Genomic DNA, 19511 nt, shown 5'->3' with positions numbered 1-19511 from the left:
CAGGAGGTTCAAACTGATTCCTTTCCACTGGTTCAGACTAGAGCTTGTTGGAAACATGTCATACGTGGACACTGACCCCTCACCACTAGCTCTTTGTCTCTATAGATCTATTGCTGTTGTACCAGCTCAAGCAGATGCCCCTAGGAATCAGACCAGTTACCATTTCTAACACATTTTTTTCCACTCAGTCTCTTAGGCTTATAAGGCATGCAGAACACTGAATAAAACACTGCCCATATTTGAAGTACCTAAAGATTTTATGACCAGTGATATATTTAGGATATTATATGGTTTAGCTATTTTTGGTTTAAGTCTCCCACTCCTTACTTCCCCTTCTTCTGAAATGGAATTATTTTATTTAAGATGCAGCTAGCACAGAATTACTGCAAAGATGCCCTTTGTCTGAATGATAATAGCTTTCTCAGAAACTTCCACTGAAATATCAGTAAGTCTATAATTGTCAGGTTGACAACTGCAACTCTTCTCCAGGAGGAGTTGTACTGTGAGTTATTTCACAAGCCTTCATTTAATTATAGCTATTAACTATCCCTTACAAACTTTGAACCACTGATCCAACCACTGACCCTCAAACTGAGCACCAGAGCCAAGCAATCTTCTGTTTCTCATTTTTCATGTTTTCATATTTTACATTATTATTGGTATATTACAAGAAGACACTTCTAGTAACCAATATTTACATACTCTAAGGACAGAATAAAAAGGGCCATATGTAATATTGTTATGCTTGCAAATCTAGAAACTCAGAGGCAAGGGATATAACTGGCTGCATCTGTCAAAGCCAGCAAAGCTGCACTGATTTTCACCAGTTGTGGATCTGATCCTTACAACAGCACAAAGAACACGGTACAGACCTAATATTGCATGTGAGAGAAGGTGTGACTATTACTAGCATGGAATTAGGTTCCAAGTAGGATTTAACATGTTTTACACATAGTGGTTTATTCAACCTGAATATTTAGAACTGTAAAAAGTGAAAAAATCAATGCACTTTGTTACACTCATATTCTATATGGAATGAAATACACATGTGAATATACACTCTTTTCTGCTTTTGCTCTTGCACAATAAGGATTTGTTTGTTCGTTTTTGCTCTAGCAGATTTTGTGTCAATGCTATAGCCCAAGTTAGAAACAAGAAAAATATCTGCTATTGTGAATGTAAATTGTACTGCTAGTCCAAGGGCTAACTTCAAAATTGGTGTAATATTGCCAAAGACAGGGATGTTACATGGGAGACAACTCTGGTCCTATGTTTTCATGCGAGTGATGTATGAAGGAATAAGAACAAAGAAACCAGAGTAGTAAAGCAGTGGGTAGACCAATGTCCTGGATGTCCTGTATATTAATCAAGGAGCCCAATCTCTCATTCTTTTTGATCCAAAATCTCTGGGAACTTTGATTAAAAAGAGGATGTCGGATTCTGTCGTTCAAGATTTTTGTTAGCCTGATAAATCCTCAAAACCAATTGCTAAAGCTCTATACCCCTCTGAAATCAAAGTCATTTTCAAAGGGATTGCTGAGTTCAATAGCCCTCCTCAGAAGTCAGTGTTTATTCCGATCAGAGGTTGAAATTTCATCAAAAGAGCAAGGATACAGCAATGAGACTTATTCAGTCTTTCTTTCTTAAGCAAAAATGGAAAGGGAAGGAAACAAAGATACACTGTTTTGATTAGCACAATATCCTTTGTGGAACGAAGACGATTGGGAGATTAAAAGGTTGAAGGTTTCCATGAGCAATTTTGACAGATTTTGGAATGACAGAAGAAAGTCGTAGCTTTCTTGCTAACGTGTGAAAACGTGAAGGAGAAAAAGATGTTTGTATTCCTGGACTTGATCTTATTTACATAAAAGTCAAAGGTAAAATTCCCCTATATCAAACCATACATACAGATTTTTTACAGGCATCAAAATACTTTAAAAATACATTGCAGCATTGTGAGATAGGTTCCCAAGTGCTTAGAAAAGCAGATCCATGAAAGTAGCACCTGAAATCTGATAGAGTCAAGGTTCGTACACTGATAGGAACCACTTCATGACCTGGGCTTAGGTGGATCCCACTGGTGCATTATCATGGCTGCATTTACCCTCACTTGGAAAAGGTGCATCACTGCCAGCACAAATACTCTTGCGCTCTGGTTTCACTACCTTCAGAGATTCAAAACTTTTCAAGTTTAATTTATGACCTTGGAATCTACTCACTCTCTCAGCCAGCACATTACCAGCAACAGAAAACCGTTTTTTTCTGTTCAGTCCTTTCTATTTAATCTTAATAGAACTTACTTCCAAAGGCATTTATCAACTTAATAGCAATGAGACAGAAATCCAGAGCATTCACTTCTGTTTCAATTTTAACTAACTTCATCACGTGTGCCTGTACTAGAGGGAGCAGAAAGTTGCAGTCCTCCAATTAATGTGACCACTGCAGTATACATGCACTGGGTCATGTAAAAGTAGTTGCAACCAGGAGCTACCCTGCACTCTACCCCATCAATTCATGGCAACATCCTTCCTGTTGTCAAAATGGAATAATCTCTCAATTATAACTTGCAAAATGAGACCATATGGCTTTTTTATCTTCATTATTTCTCAGTTCACATGTCTGCTCAATCCCATACAGAATTGCAAAATCACAAAATAGTTTAGTTTGGAAGGGACCTCTGAGGGTCATCTAATCCAAACCAGCTGCTCAAGCAAAGTCAGATAGAGCAGGCTGTCCAGCACAGTGTCCAGTTGGGATTTTAATATCTACAAAGATCCTCCACAACCTCTCTGGGCAACATCTTCCAGTGCTTGACCACCTTCACTGTAAAAAAGTGTTTTCTTGTTGTCAGATGGAATTTCCTATTGTTTCATTTATGCCCATTGCCTCTTGTTCCTTCACTGGGTACCATCGAAAAGACTCTGGCTCCATCTTTACACCCTCCCAACAAGTATTTATACAGATTGATAAGATCCTGCCTGAGCCTCCTCTTCTCCAGGCTAAAGCGTCCCAGCTCTCTCAGCCTTTCCTCATATGACAGATGCTCCAGTCCCTTAATCATCTTCATGGCCCTGCTCTGGACTTACTCCGTATCTTTCTTGTACTGGGGAGCCCAGAACTGGGTACAGAACTTCAGATATAGTCTCACCAGTGCTCAGCAGAGAGGAAGGATCACCTTCCTCTTCCTAATGCAGCCTAGGATACTGTTGGCCTCTGCCATGAGGGTGCGTTGCTGGTTCATGGTCAGCTGGTTGTCCACCAGGACAACCAATGCAGGAATTTGCATTTCCCCTTGTCAGACTTAATGAGATTCCCCTCTGCCCAGTTCTCCAGCCTGTCCAGATCTCTCTGGATAGCAGCACAACCATCTGGTCTATCAGCCACTCCTTCCAGTTTTGTATCTCCTGTGAACTTGTTGAAGGTGCACTCTGCCCCATCATCCAGGTCATTAACAAAGATGTTAAACAGTATTGGCCCCTGCAGTCAAGGCAGGGATTTCACATCCCTGACCAGTTCTTCCTTGCTCATAAGTATCAGGGCTAGCCAAGCGCCTTTCTTTGTTGGCTCCTCAGTTACCTGTGCCAGGAAGTTGTCATTAATGCACTCAAGAAATCTCCTAGACTGCTTGAACCCTGCTGTATCACCCTTCCAGCAGATAATTAAGGTCATTAAAGTCCTCCATGAGGACCAGGGCCTGTGAATGTGAGATTTCTTCCAATTGTTTGAAGAAGGCCTCATCTACCTATTCCTGGTCAGCAGATCTACACTAGATACCCACTATAATGGTCTGCCTGCTAATCTTGACCTATACATTCATGGCTGTGGAAAATATACCTCATTAAATTATTTATCGGACAAAAACTCCCTTTAATATATTGAAATATTTTACCTCAGGTGTATCAATCACTGGCAATTGCTCTATGTAGTGGAGATAGTCTTCAACTGTTTTCCCTTTCGGAATAATATAATCTTTGTAGAAACAAAATTTTTCACTAAACATATGCTCTCCAAACCACACTCTTGCATATGTATTCAGCAGTGCTTTGTCAAGGTCATCAGTTACACGGCCACCATACTGTACTTCTCCAAGCATATATCGAACACAGCTCCAGTTCACTCCACGTTTAATGTCCATATCATCCAAATGATTCTGAACAAATTGCACGCTGGCTGCAAAGTCTGCCTGATTAAATTCATAAGGAATATTCCAGCCCAGTGAACCAAACTTTCGTCTTTCCTGTAAAATAGATAGAGTTAAAGGTAAAAAGCTGATTGATATTAACTGTGAAGAAAACATTAAGTACAGAAAAATACATGAAATATGCTGAGAACACAGTAGTCCAGCTGGGGCTGTATTTCACCAACTTAAAAAAAATTATTCTTCTCTTAACACACACACAAGGCCAAATGCTTATCTAGTAGTTATAAATCCCTTAATTTACCATCATCAGTAGAGAGATACAAACAAAGAAGAGGAATATTAACATTTTCACAAAGAAAAAATCCTCTTTTTTAAGTTCAGCAAATCTGTGAGACTAGAACTATAGTTTTTGAATTTCAAAAATGAAGCTACTGTTTTAGGAAAGGATGTCCAAACTCATCAGCCTTGATCACTGTCTGTGGTCCTCCTGTGGACTAGGTATATTCGTACCACTGATGTCTCTGCATGGTGCAGATGCAAGTAGCAAAAGCTGCTTCTTACTGAATCATTTACAGATGCAGCTGGCAGTATGTAGTTGTTAGGCCAGTATCTTGTATTTAAACATTCTTAATTTCCACCAAGAAAGAAGTGATGGGCCAAAGACAAGCATACCACAGGCTTCCATTAGACCACAATGTATCAGTGCATGGATGCCACAGAGGTAGATTAACTAGGCACCAAATATAAACTAAAGATACTGCAAAATCTATCAACAGAATGATGAAAAGTTGTGGTTAATCCATAAAGCACTTTCTTTAATGGAACTCCTGAAAGGCAAGACCCAAAATTATCTTCCACCTTAATTTCCTCCTAAGGTTTCAGTGCAGGAAGAATTTATATTCATCCTCTAAGCCCTTCTCATTGTGAAAGCAGCAGTTTTAAGACTGTGGTTTTCCAACCCAAGATGTAAATTCCTTTAATGTGCTTTTATGATTTAAAATATTAGTAAAAAAACAGTTAGTTGAAAGACAGATCACACAGCCATGCCTAAAGACTTTAACCGAAGAATACACTAACTGATCATTGGTTGACTGTCCTTTTTTCCTCTGAAATGCCTGTTGGAGGTACAAGATCAACATGAGCAGAGTTCTAAGCTCTAAGACAGTTGAGGTAATAGAGGTGTGTTGTTTTCTTTCTTATTTTATTTGTATTAATTTATCAACATGGGATTTTCATTTAAACATGTTTTTCATTTAATAACACGGTGCATTAATAAGTGAAACATGGCTTTATGACAGAAGAAAAGAAACGTATTTTTAAACCTGAACAGTTGTGTGAAGAAATGCTACAGCATATAGCAGTGGTTTCCACTGTGGCATGTTGCTCACTTCTAGGTGATCCTGAGTAACAGCTGAGTATGTTCGTTTTAAGCCAGCTTTCACACCTAGAAAATAAGTACAAAAATGTAATATATGAGTAAAAAAATGTATGGAACCCATAAGTTCAACTTTCGTTAAGCAGAATTCTCTATTCCAATTTACAGTATCATCTTATTTATAGTTTCAAATAATCTCTTTGAATCAATTATCTGTTCAGCTGGTCATAGCAGGCAAACTTCAATTACATTTTGTTTCACACCAAATTAAGTTCAGGAGTCTGGAAGGAATTACAATTACAATATTCTAAATGTTACCAATAACAACTGAAATAAACATAACTATTCAGCAACTATGGGGCAATCAAAAAGACACCTAACATCATATGAAATATAGCAATGAATATCCAAGAGTGTGTGTTTCGATATTTACATATAAAATGAGATTTTAGTTCTACTGAAGACAATTTTATTTAGATTTCATTCCTACAACAATCTCAAAATTCTGTACGCAGCTTCTCAAACTGGCATACAGGCACCAAACTGATAAGACGAGAACCTAAATTCATAGCGGAAGTACTAATACTTGGGGAGGTTTGTTTGAGCACTGACATTTCCTATCTCAGGAACAGCTTTAGGCAGATGATACTGATACAATCTCAGCTTCCATGAATATGTAAGCCCCACTACTCCCAGATGCTTTCAGGCAGCGCTACTGAAGTATCATCTACCTTTGGCAGACAACACCGAGCATGAGGGACACCAGGTCCCCCTTACAATATCTTCCACCTAATCAGCTTAACACAAGTCTAAAAAGACAGATTTCAAGTGCAGTGAATAGATTGTCCAAGTCATCATACTTCCTATGACACAATAAAAGCCCTTTTGCTTCTTTCCTACTTCATAAAAATCCTGTAGAACAAGGATAAATCCTGTCAAACAAAAAACCTGTAGAACAGCTTTTCAAAATATATAAGGGTATCATAAGAGATTTCCAAAATCAAGACAAAGTAATCAAACAAAAGTGGTTTATCACATTGGCTACTAACGTAACAGAAAACTAAAACTGCTTATATTTCATCCTGACTTAAATTGTTACACTGGGCATATTTCTATTACTAAAATGCAAGTTGTAAATTGGCTATAACCTGATTTATAAAATAGCCTCTTGGAGCTATAGGGTGTTATCATTTGAATGATAAGGAGGGGTCACAGTACAATAAAAAGATGCTGAGCATTGAATTACAAAGAGGGGAGGAGAAGAGAAAGAAGTAAGAAATTTTTAACAGCAGAGTGACTAACTGCTCTTGAGAGTGGAGACTATACACTGAAACAGGATGTCTTTCACAAGATCAGACATTTTGTAGACATCTTACTAATGTTCAAAGGAAGATGAATACTGAAATAAGAGGTTTAAATGACTGAGGCATTAAATACAACCTTGGATAAAAATTCTCAGCTCCTACTGACTTCATTAACTGCAATCAGTGGCAACACATATATATATAAATGAAGGGCAAGTTAATGCATTACACAGTTAGTTAAACATGAGGGAGTTAAAAGACAAAATAAGTGTCAGACTTGAGGATTTCTTTCTGCCATAGTCTAAAACATGAATTAACCTTCTCTCATCATACATAATGAGTAGATATAAGGCAGGGTGGTAAGTTGCTTCTATAAACATATAAAGGATGTCTGCAAGTAGCAGCATAGTTTGGGTAAGAGAGACACATTCAACAGCAGGCGAGCAACAGGTTAGAGACTACTTAGAAAAGCTGGATGTTTTCATATCACACAGAATAACACCAAACAGTTGAGGCTGGAAGGGACCTCTGGAGGTCACCTTGCGCAACACCCCTTCTCAAAGCAAGGTCATCTACAGCTGGTTGCTCAGCGCCTTGTCCACGTGGGTTTTGAGGATGGAGTCTACAAACTCACTGAACAAGCTGTTCCAGTATTTGACCACACTCAGAGTGGGTTAAGCTTTTTCTGACGCTGAAGTGGAATTTCCTGGATTTCCATTTGTGTCCATCACCTCTCTTTCTGTCACTTGGCACTGCTGAGAAAAGTCTTGCTGTTTTCTTTACTCACTCCCATCACATATTTATATACATTGATAAGATACCCCATTTCTCCTCAAGGTTAAACAATCATAGCTCTCTTGGCCTCTCATCATATGTCATGTTCTCCAATCCCTTCAGCGTCTTTGTGGCCTCTCACTGGACTCATTCTGTCCACTGCACTGGGGAGGTCAGACCTGGACACACCACTCTAAATGTGCTCTCACCATGGCTGAGCAGAGAAGAATGACCTCCCTCTATCTGCTGGAAATGATCTTCCTAATGCAGCTGAGGGTGTTGCAGGCCATCTTTGCTCCAAGGGTGTATTACTGGCTCATGTTCCACTTGATTTCCATCAGGAACCCCAGGTCCTTTTCTGCAAACCTGCTTTACAGCTGGTCAGCCCCATCACGTATGGGTGCATGAGGTTCTTTCTCCCCAGGGGGAGTACTTGTCATTTCCCTATGTTGAAGTTCAGCAGATTCCTGTCAGTCCATTTCTCCAGCCTGTGAAACTCCCACTGATCAACACGACCTTTTGGTGTACCAGCCCATTCTTCCCACTTTGTATCAACTATAAACTTGCTGAGGGTGTCCCATCATCCAGGTCATTAGTGAAAATTTTAACCAGTGCTGGCCCCAGTATTGACCCCCAGGGTACATCACTGGTGACTGCTCTCCAGCTGAATTTGTGCAGCTGACCACAACCCTTTTAGCCTGGGAGTTCACACAATTTTCAATCCACCTCACTGTCCACTTCCGTAATGCCTACTTCATCAGTATGCCTATAAGGATGTATTGGGGGGCTATGTCAAAAGCCTTCTTCAAGTCAAGGTAAACAAGGTAAACCCTATGCTCTCCCCTCATCTACTAAACCAATCATCTTATTGTAGAAGGCTAGCAGGTTGGTTACTAGCTCACAGAATAGTAAGTAATCAATGGCTTGAGATATCCTAGCAGCCAGAAAGAAAACAAAGTACACCAGGGACAGATATTGTTCAATATTTCATCAGTATCTTGGATAAGGAGACAAAGGCAACCTCAACAAATTTGCAGACGATACTAAATTAGAGAGTGTGGCTGACATACTAAATGGCAGAGCATCAATCCAGAGGGATCTAGAGAGAGATGAAGGCTTGGCCAACAAAACCTGCAAGAAGTTCAACAAGGAGAATTGCAATGTTCTGCACCTGCAGCACAATAACCTTATGCATTTGTACAAGCTGAGATCTGCTAGCTGAGATCTACTGGTAAGCACCTCAGGGTTATCACAGATGCCAGGTTGACTATAAGCCAAAATTGCACTCTTCTTGCAAACAAGGCAATCCAGATAATGGGCTACCTTAGAAGAAGCACAGCCAGCAGAGGGAAGGAAGTTCTTATCACTTTCCACTTAGCACTGGTCAGGCTTCCCCTCAGATATATTGTCCACATTTGGCACACAAGGGAGGTGTGGAGAAACTGGACGGGGTAATAAAGGTTGTCAGATACTGAGAGTGCATGACACCTACAAAGATAGGATAAGAAGGCTGAGTTTGTTTAGTCTGTTGAAGAGGAGGCTGTGGTATGCAAAAAACAACTTAAACTGTGAACACTGAAAGGCGGCAGATGATTGCATCCACATATGAGGGATGGTAGCTGCCCAAAACTGAAATTTTGAACTCTCAGGGACAAACCTGCTACTTGCCAGCTGCGAATGGTACAGGCTGCAAAAAGTGAAACATCCCGAATCCTCCAATTAATACAGAAACATGAGTCAGAACTGCCAATTAGGATGCTGATCACACATTGGGCTTCTGCACATAGACTACTTAGGTTAGGAAAACTGGGGGCTTAGAGGCCCAGAAAGCATGAGATTAACATCCTAGCTTGAGGAAACATCCTGGAAGTGAGGAAAGATCCTGGAGGTAGGGGAGATAGATGGAGACAAATGCCAGGGGATGCCCAGGGACCTAGGCCAGTAATGTCCAAGACTGGTAGCTGCAAGTAGCTGCACAGCATGAAACCAACATGACTTTCTGCCTGACCTTCCTGGACCAGCAGCGATCTCTCCAATGGGAAGGGAAGTCAAGACGAAACGAATGCAATACAGGAGGCTGGGAGCATGACAGAATGAGTGTGTAAAATAAGCAAGTAGCATAAAAGCCCTAATCTCATCAGTTCTTAAGTAAACCCCAAGTATTCAGATCCACTATGGGTTGTTATTAACTGTCTTGCCTGTGACAGAGGCTAAGGGGTGATTCAGTAGCAGCTCACAAATTCTTGAAGGACAATTACAAAGATGCTGGCGTCACTCTCCTGTCAGCAGTGCCAGATGACATAACAAGAAGCAACAGCCACAGCTCTATACTGGAGCTTGGGAGATTGCGGTTGGGTGTTCAGAAAAGTCCTCCCTTTTCCTTACCCAGTGGAGCACAGGATCGGCTCCCCTCTGCATCCTTGGGTGGTGTCAACAGGACAGAAAGAAAACGAGTGCTGGAGTGTACTAGGCTTAAAAAAGGACCACTGACCTGGCATTCTCCACAGATTCTACACAAACAACAAAATCACTATAAATTTCTGTTACAAAAGCAAACAATATCCATTTTGTCCCCAAAAGAGTCATGTTGTACACATCGCAAGACTGACTTACACAGTGCTGTATTTGGCTAATGAAACAACTGAGAATAAAAACTAAAACACTGCACAGAGTATAGTGATACAAAGGGGGCAGGAAAAAGCAAGCCCCAAAACTCAAAAAAAGCGTGGTTTCCTACCTTGAGGGGGTTCATTAGTAAATTTGATAGAGGACTGTAAAAGATTAATAGGAAACTCTGGGTGAGCCTCTGTAGTGATCCAGGTCCTGAAACCTTCACTCATAGATTCTGTTGTTGTGATGGTGTCCATTAATTCACTAAGAAACTCCAAGCCAAGGTGGCAGTTCTGCAGAAGGAGCCATCCTCCATCTTGCATGCACTGATTTAACAGGCGCCTTGCATGGACTTCCTGGCCCTGACCCATTGAAATGGCACGACAGGGAATGTTCTGGAAGGAAAAAAGGAAGTTTCTTTTATATATAGTTCTTTAGAATGATTATACACATGATTTATTGCTTCTGCAGGTCCATGTGTAGTGACACTGTGCCACAAAGAAAACCGCTAATATCAATGGAGATTGATTATATTAAAACAGAGTAAACAAAAAAGCAAACCCTTCCAAGTTGCTCTTACCTTCCAACTGCTGAAAGAAAACTACATCCACTGGACATAATCTTTTTTTGCAGGTCTGACAAAGTCAATGGGGTAAGACAATTGAAACATTTTCCCTTCCTTTTCCCCACTTTCCTAAATAAAACAGGACATACACACAGCAACATAGCTGCCTGACTATTCTTTTTCCTATGATGTGGACTACCTTGAGATGGACAGATACTATGGGTCAACATAATAATTAATGCACAGAGTAAAGCCAAAAATTTTGGTGTCTTTTTACTGTCTTAACATATTTCATCTAACAGAGAACTGTCAAGGAAGCAGGCAGGACAGGAAAGATTGGTTCATATTAAGTCATTCCTTAGCAAACATCCTGTATTGTTAACTGGCAGCTGTGGAGCCACTGATTCAGAGGATTCTAGTTCAGTGATCTGCTAGCTCTAGCTAGTTTTCTAGCTGTTAGTTTTCCGGATTCAGAAGAGACAAAGCTCATAAATGCAAACAAAATAATTCTGGAAGTTTATGGAGTCTTTCCTCCAGAGGCCGTGGGAGAAGAAAACCAGTTGTTCAGAAAAACAGAAGATGATACACGCTCTCACAAGGGGATCTGAAAAAGACAAGGTGACTAGGTTGCGATCAGGACCATACAAGTCTGTAAGTAATGTGCAAGCAGACCCCCTCTTGCTTATGTTCTTACTACCCCTGTTCTTGTTAAGTAAGTAGTCCCCTGGCTTAGGTTGGCTACCTGACTCCTAACAGGGAAAACCAGAATTATCAAACCCAGTTGAGCATATTATTCTATATACATGTTGAGGGCGATGGAATTGATGAAAACCCTTAGTTTCATGGACAAGACCTACAGCTGAGTATCCCTCATGCTGTGAGCAATAAGCTGCATAAAGACTTCTCAATCTGGGCCTATCTTCAGCTGGCTGAGAACTACTGGGACTCTCTCACTGTGAACAAAAAAGAAGGAAGTCATCCAGTCCTAAACAGCGTGGATGAGGCTACGCTACTTCTGCAGGACAAAAACGTTTAAGCGTATGGACACAAGCTGTGCTGGGTCATTTGGCCTTAGGGTCAGAGAACAGGCCCTGACCTGACTTTACTGAACAGTATAAATACAGCTGCTCTATATGATCCTCATCCTGGTGAAAGATTTAAGGGGAAGAGAATGCCAAAGATCAGAAAGCAGTTAAATCCTGCTCTCAGGTCATTAAAACCTGAAATTGCAGCTAAAAGAAGCAAAGCTAAATAGCTTGTGAAGTTGGCTATGTGCTGGAGGAGCAAAAACTTTACCTTTTCTAAGATGTGTCTGAGTACAGCTGGCACTCCATAAGTCAGACTATGACTACCCCTGCAGAGTGCATAAATATTCAGCTGGTACATTATTCCCTAACAAAGCATCTGCTCATAATTTGCTCTTCTCAGCAATGTTACCTCTCAAATGTACAATCATTAAAGGTTATAGAAACATCAAGACAAGGAAAAAATATTTTTCACTATGGATTGTCCTTATTTTTCTCCTTCTGAAAGAACTATCAAAATGTCTGCGTATTGAGAGAATGTTTCTCTCAATAATGAGTCATACCGATATATCTCTGTCATCTTAATACATCGCTATCCAGATGAAAATACTATCATTTTAGTCACTACAGTGGCCCTGACAGTTCTGTTGAAGGTTCTGTGCATCATTCCCTGAAAGAAGAAACTATCTCTACAATAATAAAAATGTCTGGTTTAAATGAAGTCAAAGTGCTAGGCATAATGAACTTCATTTTAATTCAGAAACTTAAATTTTCACTCCATCTTCAGGTGAAAAAAAAAGGGGGCAGAAATCCAACTAGTTTTAAGATAGAGCTTGCTTCGTTTATAAACAAGGTTATATAGCTCAGTAGTCACAGATACTGTTTCCATTTCTTTGTGAGACGGCCATCTGAACAACTAAATTTTAGAGTGAAAAATAAATTCTGGCCACAAATTTTAACATTTCCAACTGCAGATAATTGATTTATATTGTTAATATCAGGCTTAGAGGTACCATCAGTACTGACAACCCATTTTAAGACTACAAATCATGCCTGTAAAAGGGAAATCCCTGAAAAATAGGCTCAGCGTGTTTTTTGGAAGTTTTTTATCATTAAGAAGGAAAAAAAAAACCACCAAACAATAAATAGGTTACTTTGGAGGAATAGAATCACATATATACCAAGATCAGATCCTTGGAGCAGTTAACCTATGTTAAGTCAAACGTTTATTCTGGATAAAAGCAGAGAAAGCCCAGAGAAAGACAGGAACTAAGTACAATTTGTTGACAAACTAGCAAAATAAGCACAAAGCTCTCTTGCAAATGTTTCTGAAAACTAGATACGTTTTTCAAAAGCTAGAGAACTACTGAAGTGTTCCTCCAGTCCCACAATGTTAATATACATTTTTACTTAAAAAAAAAGATCTATGTTTGTAATTTGATTTGCAGAATCTGGATGGCTTTTGTATATTTGAAAGGTTTCTATATGCTGTGTGGTAAGATCTTTACTTCAAGAGATCAGACAAGAACTTTACAGTTAAACATTACAGTTGTTAACTTTACATTTACAGTTGACATTACAGTTGAACTTCAGGTTATGACAGCCTAGCTGATGTTGCTTTGTTCATAAATCATGTGTGAATAAACAAGGCAATCCCTTTAGCTCTTTTGCCATCTCACTTTCTGTTATTCTATACATGTTTCCTTAAAGCATGAAAACATATTAAAACTGCCCACTGCAATATACTTTCAGAATAATGGCAAAAATTGCTGTCTTTTAACAGTCACAATTACAGAGCACCTTCTACCTACCAGCACTTCCCCAGACAAGCTAAGGTCTTGCTTAAGATTTGACAGAATGGGAGAGCATTTTGTTCCGCTCCTTGCAAGAGTGACTCTAAGTGACCAGCTGACTTCAAGTGACTCTATTAGGAGGTTAGTGTCCCTTGTCCCCTTACATGGCCAATGGGATAGAAATACTCAACTCCTCAATGCAAGTCAGAGTTAAGTTTCAATTCTGTGCTCTGAATCGCTTTTAAAGGAGCCACTCTTTCTCTTTATTGATTACAGAAACTAACTCCTACTAGAGACAGGGTAAGTACTTATCTAGGAGTACATTTCATAGGATACATATGTTGAAGAGCCAAATAGGTGAATGAAAACATCATCACAAAGCTGACACTCCATTTGTATTCATACCATAGGCCATGAAAACAGGAATCCAATCACAACCACCTAATCTGTTTACTTTGACTTGAAAATGGACTAAAAAAAATTACCCATTTCTAGTCTATAAATATACTTGCAGTTAATTTAAAATCATCTACAAAGCCAAAATGTCTCCCATATCTTAGAAAAAGGCAATAGAATATTTTGTGAATAGGAATAAAATTGTTCTTCCAATGCATTGCTTCAAATAAACCTAAAAATCCTCCTCACCCAACAGCCATCCTTCTCCCTCCCTATGTCTGTATATTGGCTGGCTATCTGGCTGCACAGTTTTTGAGGACAAGGATCACATCAACAACTTCAGACTTAAGATTCCTAAGTTTAAACACTCAAGTGAGAGTTAGATCCTAAATTTAAGCACTCTTTATCACAGTCAGACAAATAAAATAAGAGAGTCCTAATTTTCAAAGAGAACGAGCATCTAAACTTTCTAATTAATAAGCTAAAGAGATTTGTGGGTGCTCCCCACTTTTGCAAGCAAGCCTTACTTAGTGCATACCAAAATCCTCCACCTCTAAATGAAGATGCATTCTAACAGGGAGGAAAATTTATGGAGATCTACTGTGAATAACTTCTTCTTGGGAAAATTACACTTGCATCTACATTGTGAACCATAAAACATAAAGCACAGAGTGCCTTAAAATGATGCTGTGCTGAAAAAAATGCTGAACATCTCTATCAAGTGAACTCATTGAATGGTAGGGTCTCCAAATTAATTTCTCTTGTCACCATATTTATGATGTTTTTCTGTATCTTCCTGTAATCGTCATTACTGTCAGCTCCTACAGTGAATGCAACACAGTGTAAACCACAAGTATTGCTTTGTTCTTACAGCTGAGTATTTTCACTAAGTAATGGACTATCATAGTCTGCTGGATTTTCTTTATCCAGCAAACAACTGGATTCAAACAACTGGAAAAAGCAAGAATGTAACATTTCCATTTCCTCAGTAAATGCATTTTGGCTACTGGTCCAAAATTAACTTCCAGAGAACACTGGTATGAATATAAGTATCATCATTCAAACTTCTATAAAATGTAGAAATACCATTTCTAGTTCAAAAGATAGTTTTAAATGTCTTTATCAGCTCTAGCAAACTCAGTTTAGGAGGATACCTTTGATTTTGCAAGACGTTCTATATTTTCAGTGGGGTCAGACCCCATTGATAAAAAGCATGTTAAAGGTGTTCGACAGTCGCTTTCTGTCCACATTGCTTCCATTTCAAGGATAAATCCTTCCGCGTATTTCCCTCCAAGAGATTCTGCAATGTAGTGTCGAGCCTAAAAAAAACACATTACCAGAAATATATACCTTTTATTTTTTTTATTTAGCATTAATCACTGATGTGGAATTTACCAATACCTACACTGGAAGGCAACGACTTTCTAAACTTTCATTTTCAACTTTTGTGTCACAAAAGATACAGTCCACAGGAGGCAACCATTGAAATCCTCAGATAGCAAACTTCAAACAAAGAAAAGACGGAATTCTGCTCACACAACAGCCATCCTGTGAACATTGTTGCTAGAGGATGCTAAAAGGTTTTTTAAAAAGAACTAAAGAAATCCATGCAGAATAGATCTACTGTTGGCTCTGAAGACAGCCCAGGTATTGTCCCTAAATTATTGACTGCTAAAGCTTGGTGGATAGCCAAACAAAAGAGTTTCTCTATACCAGCCCCATTCTTAGCTCCTCTAAGCATGTATTGTTGACACTGTCTCTACAGCATAGCAGATTAGACAGATCTTTCATCTGACCCAGTTACAAGCTTCCATATATTTGTTGGAACTTCAAACAAATTCTCCTGTCCAGTGCTTATCCAATTTAAGTCTCTTATGCTGAATATCTGTTTCTACAAAACACAAACACAGCTCAGACTTTATCCTTAAAGGTCAAACCTTCCTCTATTGTCCTCTTGTCACAGACATTTTCTCAAAGGACTTCTAAAGCTATCCTGGCGTATGAAACACTTTTTTTGACTGATAAGATTTTCCAACTGTGTGAACTACTAGCACAGATTCTGAGGTATGTATTACAGAGAGAAACACCCAGGAACAAGGTGGACTGAGAAAGACGCCAATTCCAGGAAAACATAACTCAATCACCCACTATTAAATGTAACTTCTGCCCTAGCGAAGAGAGGTAAAATTTTGTAACACTTGCGGAAACACAGTAGGGAAAGAAGAGATAAAGAAGATAGTAACAAAAAGAATCCCCTCTTTCCTCAAAAATTAAAATAATTACGGTTTTTGAAACCACTGTTCAGAGACAGTGGTTGTGCAAGACAATAGGAGTGCTGATAAATGAGCAGTATCAGCTTTATTGTTTTTGTCTGTTTAAATTGTGGCAGATGGAGCTCCCATACTTCTCTCTCACCAGCTGAAGAGAAGAAAAGGAAGAAGGATGGAAAGGGTCTTGTGAAAAAGAAGTCCATGAAAAAATGGTGTCCCCTAAATACAACACAGATGCTATCAGAACATGTAATATGTAAAATTGAGATATGCAGGAAATCAGAAGTGCTACTTTTCAGTGTAGCTAAAGACAAAAAAAGTGAAAAGAGGATACTCATAGGCATCACAGAGGATACTCATATACATCTCTTATAGACCTATGTAGAGAAGAAAAATCCAAATATCACAGACTGTGGAGAAACTGCTAGTCTATTGCAGTTTCTTTTATGATATCTGCCATGAGAGAGTCTTAATTATTACTTCCTCAGCATGGAGGGTAAGTAAACAGTTTATTTGCTATTTTAGTGCACTTTCATCAAAGTGAACTGTTCTCTTTCCACTTCTGTGAAAAAATAGGGATGTATCTTCTGATTCACCAGAAGAATGCAATTGCTTTGCAAGTTTCATGACTCCACTTTAGAAGCACCACACAAAAAGAATGGTATTCTTACAGCTCCAACGCAATTTATTTCATGTTTTGCCAATGCCTTTTCTAATTCATTGTAATTAAATAAATTAATATTTCTTTCACATATATTTATTACAAGGATTTCAAGATCTGATTTTCAAAATAGCTCACTGCAACAAATATTATGATAAAAACAAATCCAGAGAACATAAGTTTGGAACTAGCAGTTCTACAGGAGATGCCATGTGGCATAACCATTGTACAAAAGCATATCTTACTTGGGCAACGGTATGATCAGGGCACCAGCTACGGACAAGGAGCAGTTTACGGAATTGATCCAGTAAGCTGTCATACCCATCAGGAATAACAGCTTTTTCAGGTGCTTCTTCATCAAACCAAGCTTTCCAAGACTTCTCATTCCTAACAACTTGCATCAGAAGTTGATTAAAAGGGTACAAGCTAGATAACTGCACAAGATTGAGCCATGTCATGTCAAGGATCCACTTTTTTGGTTTTGGTTCCACAGAATTCAGATCCAAACTGGCACCTCCTGCAAAGTGAAAAGCAGTATAGAGGAAAACAACCATTGTTAAATAGAAAAATGACAGATAATAAAAAATATTTTTTTTATAATTTAGGGAGTAAAAATTTTTGTAGACCAGGACACGGAGACCTAGAATTTGCATGGAAGAGTCATTTAACAAAGACTTATTGGGGAAGTGCTCTCAGTGCCTCCCAAATCTGATATCCCAGTAATTTTTGTGCTGCTTTTTCTCCATTTGTAGAGCTGGAATAAAACTTGCCTACCTAAAAGGATACTCAAACCCAAGTCTTCATACAAGATGTAGAAAGGACCTATGGCTAGTCCAATCCCCCTTCACCTAGACTACAGAATAAGAAAGCACATGGTGCATTCATTTCCAGAACCATGCAACTTCAACAGCCTCTTAGCTTAATCATCACTCCAGCCTCATGCCCATTTGCACCTCCAACACAGCTGAGTCACAGCTGAACATTAAATCAGTGTTTGCAAAGCAAACTGAGATATTTGGATGGCAAGTACCTGACTGTACTTGTCTTATCTCAGTACCTGATTGTACTTATCATATCTTGGAGACAGTAGGGTCCACCCCCATCAAATTTTATAAACTTTACTAAAATTTTTCTTTGTCATTGTGTCTGAGTAGCGACATGCAGTGGTGGCATAATGCGATGTTTTGTAACATGCAACAGATTTCCACTTTTTTTATACTGACACTTAAATGTGGTACAGAGTCCTCATGCATTCACAAGAGATTTTGCTGCCTGTCTCCAAGCTCACAGACATAGGTATGTGGCAACTCAAAAAAGAGGCACACAGAAGAAAACTATAGGGTCTCTTACAAAGTAATGGATATTTTTTTCTGTTTTGCAATGTAAAACAGTTAAATACCCTCATCTAAGCATTATTTTGATAATAATCTATATTGCTCTTGTTTTGGAAAATTTGTCTCTTAATTTCTTCTTGGGCTATATACGCTTTCATTCAAGAGTTAAAAAACATTAGATCCACTAGATACAACATATTGTTAGTGCAAGCACTGCAAAATCTGAATTTGGCCGTTCACAGACATATGTAAACAGGAACATTTTTAGAGAAATTACCTTTGACCAGTGTCTCAAATTCAGTGTGTGAAATCTTCTTGGCCTGCAAGTCAATCTTCAGTGCCAGAAGCAACGTAAACAGGAATCTGTGATTTTCATACAGCCCTCGAACTGTATACTTGAAGACTTCATAGGTGAGATGCTCGATTACATATGCTACCCTTTTTGCTGTGATCTGAGATTTCTGAGATCTTTCCACTGATAGGTCAAAAATGCCAAGGAACTGCCGTAAGGATGTTTGGTACATGACATTAACTAAGCTCATTTCCACAATTAGGAAATAAAGGATGCTACCACGACCAGCAACAGGCCGATACTCTTCACGTGCAGTATTGATTTTCACCTCTGTCTCCGCTGCTATGTTTAATTTTTCACTGACCTTAAAATTAATGGAAAAGACCATGAAGATTAAATCATGTCACTTGTGATTTATACTGCACAAGCAAAAAGAAAAGGTCTTGATTAAGATCAAAATGGTATTTTTAGTAAAGCTTTGCTTCCTTCTGTCAGTGTTTCAACACAGACATTGTGTCTTCATGCGTTCAAACACCAAGCACAATGGGATTTGGTTCAAACTTACATCTGCAAAGTATGCCTGGAATATAAAGCAGTATCCAGTTTAATTTTGCAACATTTTATGAAGAAAAAACGATAGTGTTTCTACTATTTATTTGTTAAGAAGTCAGATGTTATATAATGGCTCTGAATGGAAAAAACAAAACCAGAAAAACAATCTGTCTACAAATAATCTTTGAATTACAATTAGAGAATGTATTTGCAATGCATTCAAAATTCACCTCTTCTGCTGTTGTTTTAGTGATTCTTAGGACTTCTATCAGAGACTCATCTTCAACCAAAGAGCCCTCCGTACTAGTTAGACGGAAGAGTAGATTATCTTCAAGCTCCTGCATTTTCCTCTTGTTAGATGTCACTTCTTCCACCAGTTTGACTCTTTCTGCCTCCAGTTCCTGTATTCAGAAATTTTC

At 38.8% G+C, this 19511-nt stretch overlaps 1 protein-coding gene across 1 annotated transcript in view; it reads right to left on the bottom strand.

The window, feature by feature from the left end:
• The window catches only part of LOC142078944 (dynein axonemal heavy chain 5-like), a 174753-nt gene that overhangs the window by 28272 nt on the left and 126970 nt on the right, over window positions 1-19511 (bottom strand). Inside the window, exons 65-71 of the mRNA XM_075142294.1 lie at window positions 19323-19493; window positions 18526-18904; window positions 17160-17431; window positions 15138-15302; window positions 10332-10599; window positions 5464-5585; window positions 3890-4237 (exon numbers count right to left, since the gene is read on the bottom strand). Coding sequence (XP_074998395.1) covers window positions 3890-4237; window positions 5464-5585; window positions 10332-10599; window positions 15138-15302; window positions 17160-17431; window positions 18526-18904; window positions 19323-19493 — 1725 coding nt within the window. The remainder of the gene's footprint in view (window positions 1-3889; window positions 4238-5463; window positions 5586-10331; window positions 10600-15137; window positions 15303-17159; window positions 17432-18525; window positions 18905-19322; window positions 19494-19511) is intronic.

Source organism: Calonectris borealis, chromosome 2 (genome assembly GCF_964195595.1).
Source record: "Calonectris borealis chromosome 2, bCalBor7.hap1.2, whole genome shotgun sequence".
NCBI lineage: Eukaryota > Metazoa > Chordata > Aves > Procellariiformes > Procellariidae > Calonectris > Calonectris borealis.
The sequence above is the reverse complement of the archived record's forward strand: the minus strand, read 5'-3'. Positions and strand labels throughout refer to the sequence as shown.